Source organism: Volvox carteri (genome assembly GCF_000143455.1).
Source record: "Volvox carteri f. nagariensis unplaced genomic scaffold VOLCAscaffold_40, whole genome shotgun sequence".
Lineage (NCBI taxonomy): Eukaryota > Viridiplantae > Chlorophyta > Chlorophyceae > Chlamydomonadales > Volvocaceae > Volvox > Volvox carteri.
In genome coordinates this window covers 721,139-728,643 of record NW_003307583.1, presented here as the reverse complement: position 1 = coordinate 728,643, position 7,505 = coordinate 721,139, and the positions used below count along the sequence as shown (strand labels likewise).

The 7,505-nt window shown below is 56.3% G+C and overlaps 1 protein-coding gene across 1 annotated transcript in view; it reads right to left on the bottom strand.

The window, feature by feature from the left end:
* The window catches only part of VOLCADRAFT_94905 (uncharacterized protein), a gene marked incomplete at both ends in the record, with an annotated part of 30,131 nt that extends 23,104 nt beyond the window's left edge, over window positions 1–7,027 (bottom strand). Inside the window, 9 exons of the mRNA XM_002954021.1 lie at window positions 135–161; window positions 505–830; window positions 1,066–1,213; window positions 1,584–1,684; window positions 2,258–2,602; window positions 3,875–3,976; window positions 4,378–4,841; window positions 5,667–6,046; window positions 7,002–7,027. Of these exons, the coding sequence (XP_002954067.1) occupies window positions 135–161; window positions 505–830; window positions 1,066–1,213; window positions 1,584–1,684; window positions 2,258–2,602; window positions 3,875–3,976; window positions 4,378–4,841; window positions 5,667–6,046; window positions 7,002–7,027 (1,919 nt within the window). The remainder of the gene's footprint in view (window positions 1–134; window positions 162–504; window positions 831–1,065; window positions 1,214–1,583; window positions 1,685–2,257; window positions 2,603–3,874; window positions 3,977–4,377; window positions 4,842–5,666; window positions 6,047–7,001) is intronic.
* Window positions 7,028–7,505: the final 478 nt, after the last annotated feature.

The following is a 7,505-nucleotide window of genomic DNA, read 5'->3' as shown; positions in this document are numbered from 1 at the left end:
AAAACGTTGCACACATACATACATATATACATACATAACCCTAAATGTATTCTCTCTTTTTCCAACGTATCTCATTTTCCAACGAAAAGCCCTCCCCTTCCCCTCCCGCCATACGCCCGTTCTAGCTTCCTCACCTCCTCCCACCGCTACTTAACTCGTACCTGATAGTACGACAAAAGGGCCTTATGACGTGCAGCGCAGTACTGCGCCTCGCACTCCCACAGATCTGCCAACACTGTAAACTTATCCACCATCTGGATTCGGTCCAAGGCGGATGCCGTACTCGCCGCCGCCGCCGCTGACGACCCACGGGTCGCCCCGCCGTTGCCGCCGCCGCCGCTGCCGCCGCCGCTATTACCGGCACTGTTGTTATTGTTATTGTTGTTATCGCTGGTGCCGCCACTGCCGGCGTGCACCTGAGCCGCATAGACCTCCAAATGATACGTCGCGACGCGCAACAGCTCCACTTCAAGCGCTTTAAATTGATCTTCTGCAAATCCGTACAAGATCCATTTGCCGTCGGCGTCACGAACCGATACGCCCGCTTCAGGATCGTCCATCCAGATGTCGTACTCCGCGTCAGGGGCGGCGGCGGCGGAGCCGCCGCCGCCGCTGCCGCCGTAGGCGGCAGCGGCCCCGCCAGATGCGGATCCTCCTCCTCCTCCTCCTCCTCCTCCTGCGCCCCGTGCTGTCCCGTTCGCGTACGCCACCGGACACGTGAAGTCCTTTGCGGCGGTGGTGGGAAACGGCTGTGCGAGGGGCTCCTCGTCGCGCTCGTCCCGCAGGAGTTGTAGGCGGACGGACGCCAGGGCGTTGAGGTAGTGCAGGATCTGACCGACAGCACAAGGGCGGCTTTAATAATTTTAGAGTCGCCCGGCACCCGCTTTTCGCTGTTCCTTCATTTTCTTCCCGCGCAAAGGCATGCGTGCAACTCAGCCGCCCTTCCCGCCGACAAACGGCACCAGCCAAAAAGACGACAGCTCCGAAACCAAAGAACACACCAAGCACTACTTCCACACCCCGCCTCTTTTCCCCCCTCCCCATTTTACACACCCACACCCACACCTTTATTTTGTTCCGTTTCGTCGCGAGGTAGCGCACCACGAAAAGCGCCTCCATGGTCTTGTCCTGCAGGCGCTGACTCGCCCAGGGTGCGTTGGCGAGCGATAACGTCATGCGAACCACCGGTTCGTCCGCAGTAAAGCGAGACCAGCTGCCGCCGCCACCACCACCACCACCATCACCATCACCGCCATTGCCATGGGTACCACCAGCAGTACGGCAAACCAGTCAAACAACGCAACACCGGCAGAGCCGCCGCGCAACTCCGCAAGTGAGAGGTAGTTTTTCAGGTCACTCATCACCCCGGGTTCTCGTCCGGAGTTCCTGCATGGTCGCCGTCACCGCCACCCACCCACCTCACCCACCCACCTCACGCACCGAAACCAGGGGAGTGATGCAATCAAAAGAAAGGGAAGTGGAACAGCGCTAAATTATACCACCACTCGCCTATGGTTCGTCTCCCCCTTTTTCCCCCTTTCCCCCAGCCCCCCTTTTCCCCCTTCCTCCTCCCACGCACACACCGGTCCACATGTTGCTCCGCCAGTGACCTCAGCCGGTCGTGGATGAGCTCTTCGTTAAACTCGTCCAGGAAGTCGTTTTCAGCTTTGAGCACCTCATCGATCTTTTTCAGGGAGGCCGGGTGGGTGGCGTATTGGTTTAGGGGTGAGTACGTTGTGTGTGTGTGTGTGTGTGTGTGTGTGTGTGAAGGGAGGGAGGCGCAGGCCAGCGCATTTAAAAAATGCGCCAGGGGAGAGGGCCGCTCAAGAATGGGGGAAATGGCGATGCTCCCAAATCAGCTGCTGCATCTGTTCTGACTTCTTTGGCCGTGCCAGCCAGGTAATAACTAATTATTATTTCATCTTAAAATGAACATTATTATCTGTCTTATCCTAGTAATAAGATGTATTCAAACCAAGAAATATTATTTATCTTGTCCAAATATATATTTGAATTTTAAAATTTTCTCGTTTTTATATTTTTGTTTTAATATTATTTCTTAAATGCGTATGCCCGTCTGGGGCCTGGGGGTCACTCACGCATCCATCCTGTTTTCAGGATTAAGTCCCGTGTCCGCGTGCGGGGTTTTCCCTGCCACAAACCCCAACCCCCCCCCTCTCTAGGCCCCCTCGGCACACCCCTCTCCCCCCTCCCCTTAGCCCCCAGGCGGTCCAAAACACACACACACCAAACACACCTCCAGCGGTAGCGTCCTCAGAACGGCTTGGTAGCCCGCCGACTCATCCCCCTCAAGGGAAGGTACAAGCGCCGCCAGCTGCTCGTCCATGACCCGTACGACATGCACCTGATCGCGGGACGAGCAAGCGGGATCTTCGGGGAACTGCTCCACCACCGGCTCTTGTGGCAACATCATCATCGCGACCGACGGATCGCCAGCAGCTGCTGCCCCTCCTCCCGCAGAGTCCGGGCCCTCTCGACCGCCTACATCGAACTGCTGCTGTTGTTGTTGTTGTTGTTGTTGCTGTTGTTGTGGGTTTGTCGCCCAAGCTCCGGGCCAGCGGCGGCGGTGACGTGCGAGGACCTGCAAAGGTCCAGGGACGAGGATTGGGAAATAGTGGCGCTTGTAGCAAATGATGTCGCGGATGTTGCATACATACATACAGACAGACACACAAACGTACAGCTACATATACACATATGCACATACATACATACATACATACATACATACTAGGTTCTTCAGGGTACGAGACCGGGTTTCGCGTGTTGCGGCGTCTAGGTGAGATAGGATCTTGGAAACCAGCCGTCTTGGTAGAGCGGTAATGGGGGGGCGCCGAGCTGGCTACCCTCCCCCCCTGTGGTTTTCGGAGGCTTGATCGCCCGGCGTTGCCGCAGGGTCTTCCCGTTTGAGTACTTTTCCAGTTAGACCCAGTGCTGTGGAAGGGCGCGGACTTGTGCGGTGTTATCCCCCCGACGGGTGCTATCTCCCCTGGACTAGCCCAGGGAGGGAGAGGCGGAGGAGGGTAGTAGTCTCAGGAGGCTGTTTGGCGTCTTGTGGTGTGAGCTCTTTGCGCTCGTTTTTGCGTGCGGATTTTTGAGCTTGGTGACCTCCCCAGCCCGGGATGACTCGTCGGGCTCCCGGTCGCCCAGGTCCTGGTAGCGAGCTCTCTGAGATGCTCGGTTCGTTCGGTCGGCAGGAAGAGCCCCCCAGTTGTGACTTCGTTTATGTTAGGAGACCAGCGGGCATAGATCCCGTCTAGTTGGAGCGCCAAACAAGCGCTGTTGCGTGCCGGCCGTCGTTTCCCGTGCGGCCTGACCCGGGGGCGGAGTGCATGAGACTAACCAGCCGTATGCACCCGCCCCCCGTGCTGTGTTTCGGCCCTGGGCCCCCGGCTTTTCAGCCCACAGTGTAATCACATACATACGTGCATACATACATACATATACATACAAATATATACACATACATACAAATATATACATATACATACACATAGATACACATACATACCGGCTCCTCGAATGTTTGAGGAGTGTTGACATGGGAGGTGGCCCCCCATCAAATGGACGATGTAGGACGTGATAAAATCAACTTGCGAGCTGACCAGGAACTAAGTTGATGCGCCGTTGATCCGCTAGATTTGGTTGGATGCTGGTGGTGAGTTGCCGAACCCAACGAATACATTCTGAAGTCGCATGGGGTGACGGATTAGGGTGCCCCTCTAGCAGGGGAGAGCAGGGACTGCCCCGGGAAAGGGGGCCGCTGGCGAAGTTAACCACCCTGTAACAACATACATACACATACATACATATATATACTCTACCACACACCACCACCACCACAGCCACCCACCCGTGGCAGCATCCTCCGCGCCTCGTAAGCCGCCTTGTGCTGCTTGGCTGAGGGGTCCGCGACCACCGCCCCGGGGGCGCTGTCGGCGGAGGGGGTGGAGGCCTGGGGAACACGACATGGGTGTATGTAAGTAAGTATGTATGTATGTGCGCATGGGATTGGGGAATGGGGGGTAGGGGAAGGGGTACAGAACGGTTTTGAAGGCAAGGTCGGGTAAAACACAAGCTGCAGAGCTGGTTCCTCCTCCTCCACCTGATGTTTTTACCTACAGACCATAAATTCGGACAGACAGACGTACATGCACACGGGTACAAAAGGCAGTGGCAACCTACCAACCTACTATATCCCTCAATTCACAACCTTTCTTACACTTCATACTTCCTGAGCTACGCTTTGAGCTAGAGGCCGTGTTTGCCATTTCTCCCCCTACACCCCTCCACACACACATACACACACATACACACGCACACGCGAAACACACACGCGCCCACATCCGCACCTACCTGCGGCAGCAACTCCCCCGGGTCAAACTCCCGAAACAGCTGCTCCAGCTGCTGCACCGACTCTCCATTCGTCGTCACCACGCTAGGCGGCACCCGCAGCCCCGAAACCGCCGCCACCTGGTCTCGGAGCAACGCCCCGCCGCAAACCTGCTCATACACCGGAAACCGGTGATGATGACTCAGCGGCAGGCACCTCAACCGATCGAAAAACCGCTCCGCAACCCTCCCTGGCGGCAGCCGGCAAACCGCCCAATGCAACGCTGCCCACCAATCGCTCGCATCTGCGCTTCTAAGCGACGTGAGGCGACCCAGCCGCGCCGCGGCGTCGGATTCTGAAAGCTGGAGTGCCTGCATGCATTCTTTGGCTAGGGCGAGCTCTCGTTCGCAGCCACAGGGCCGAAGGGCGCCTTGCCAGGCGCTGCCGACGTGGTCAAGTTGGTGGCGGTGTAGCGGCAGTCGGTGGACTTCGGTGGGTAGGGAGTGCCGGGTGACGTGGGTGAGGTGCTGTCGACGGAGGGCGGCGGTGTGGTGGAGGAGGGCGCGCTGCTCCACCACGGCTTCGGCTTGGCGGGCCCGGAAGTGCCACGTCAGCGCCGTGAGCTCATGAAGACCTGCGCGCGTTCGTGTTTGTTTTCATATTTGTTTCGTTTTATGTTTATGCTTGTTCTTATGTTTAATAATAAAAAGATATCGTATTAGTGTGCTCTCCAGCTCTCTACCCGACTGTAGGACCAATATAGCGTGTGTTTTAGTTGTGGGTGTGGGGGTGGGGGTTTGTCATGGGCAGACCAGGTACATGGTAGACCGTGCAGGGCTGCCAGCGTGCCCCCCTCCGTGAGTTAAACTGCCGCTCCAACCCTCCGCCCCAGCGGTTTAAATCGTACATGAGCCGGCGCACGGGTTTCAGGTCCAAGCCAACCTCACATTACACCCAGCTACTTTCCCCCCCAGCACCCCCACATCAAAGACCGGGTCGCCCGGGTAACCCAACATCCATACACCCACGCCCACACAAACACGCATACATACAAACGCAAACATATCTGAAAGAAACTTCACGCTTGGTCGAAATCCCTAGCACAACTTGTCTGCCACGTCATCAACGTGTAGGATTGCGCAACTTCGCGTCCTCGGCTCGCATCATGCCCGTTTTGACAATTCGGGCTCCGGATTGTTCCTTCCCAAAACATCGCCACACATACATACATGTATGTATGTATATACATGCATGCATGCATGCATACATACATACATACACGCACGAACATACTCAGATTATTACAACACACCTGCCAGCGGCTTCCCTGCCCCCTCCACCGCCGCCCTGCACGCCTCCGCCATTGTCGGCCGAGTTCGGCTTTCCAACCCCAGAGTCAGCTCCGATTGTAAATCTCGACGTTCCCGCTCGATGCTTGCGGCGCTGGCGGAGCCGCTGAACAGCGACGGAGGCAGCGCCGCCGCCGGTGGTGGCGGCGGCGGCGCCGCCGCCGCGGCCGCCTGGCCCAAGCCTCCGGACGCCGAGGTCGACACCGCTGGCGCAGCGGCGGCGACTGCATCGCTTAGCAATCTGCGCAGGTCCTCGGTTTGTAGCTCCCGGCGCTGAGCTAGCAATGTAAGGAGGTGCTTGGAGTAGTTGTCCGCATCTGGATGGCCCACGTAGGCGCTGTGCCTGTGTATGTATGTATGTATGTATGTAACATGTGTGTGGACGTGAATGATTAAAAGGGGGAAAAGCGGGGACGTGAGACCCGCGGCGGGTTTGGGAAATTGCACCACAGGCAAGATGCAAATAAAAATGTCGATGCAAATATTCAAAAGCAAAACCAGTCAAAAGCCTCCAGCTATTATTCCAAACACTATGGTGGCAGGGTTTTTCTCGAAAATCAACACTGTGGTGTCCATGTGCGAATGGGTGTGGGGGGTTGGGATGGGGAAAGGGATCGGCGATGTGGGTTTTTTTCAAAGTGTTAGGAAAAAAATGCAGTTGTAGTTTTTAAGGGAGGGTTGGTGGAGGTAGAGGTAGATGAGATTCGCTTGTGTTGGAGATTGCGAGGGGGCGCCATGTGGCATTGCGGGGAAGAAAAGAAGGGGCCATCGGAGAGTGCATGCGTGCGTGGCATGGATGATGAGAGGTTGAAACGCTGCGGCCTCTCCTGGTGTTGCGGGCGATGCCACGCGGTGCTTGGCGGACAGCCGGGGAAGGTGCGAGATGTTGGGCTGTGTGGGGATGGGGTAGCTGGGGGGGAGGCTGGGACAGCTTGGCGTGCTGTGTGCCGCTGTACGGCATGTTTGCGACTGGTGTACAGCGTCGGCTGCTGGTGAGGACGGGCGGCGGTCTGCGAGGTTGAGGTCTGAGACATGCAATAGAGACAGAAGATTGGGCGTCCAAGTGGCATGAGGCCGCGGGGCGCAAATCTTCAGAAAGCTGTATAATGTCGTCCCGTCTGTCGTAGGTGACACCGTCTTTCCCGCGCTTCCCAGCGGGATGTATGTGTAGCTTACAAAACCTCAAAGGTAATTGTATGACATGCTGCGTGGTGAAAGATGGCTTGAAGGGCTTGGCTTTGAGCTGGCGTGCGGGCTCTGACCTCAGCATGCATGTTGCGTGCTGTTGTTATGCGCACCTGGAGCTCAGTCCGACGCCGTCCATCGAAGCTTAGATAGTAAATCTGAAATTAACGCTTAAACGGGTGGGAGGTTGAGATGCTCCACCATACAGCCAACCAGCGTCGCACCCCGCATTGCAGAGGCCTTACTTGACTGATGCAACAACGATGTGTTATGGAAGGATTAAACGACGATAGGCAGTGGACGGTAGGTTTTGCGCTCGAAGTTGCTTTCTAATGACGATGTACGGTAGGGAAAGAATTTCCACAGCACCCACTCTGGACAATGTAGGTGTTTTGTCACAGATACGGTGGTTACATATGAAACATGTTCTCCAATCAGTTTGCTTAAATCTTGCACCGTTGCCGACGCGGCAAAGACCTTTTCACCTCCTGTAAACACCCTGATTGAAGCATAACTATATGATTCTTATCGGACCATATTGACACTGGAAGTCCAGATGAAAGGATCGTGACAGCGGACTGCCGTTTATGAGCCAGGGTCGCTGGGTCGCCTCCGCG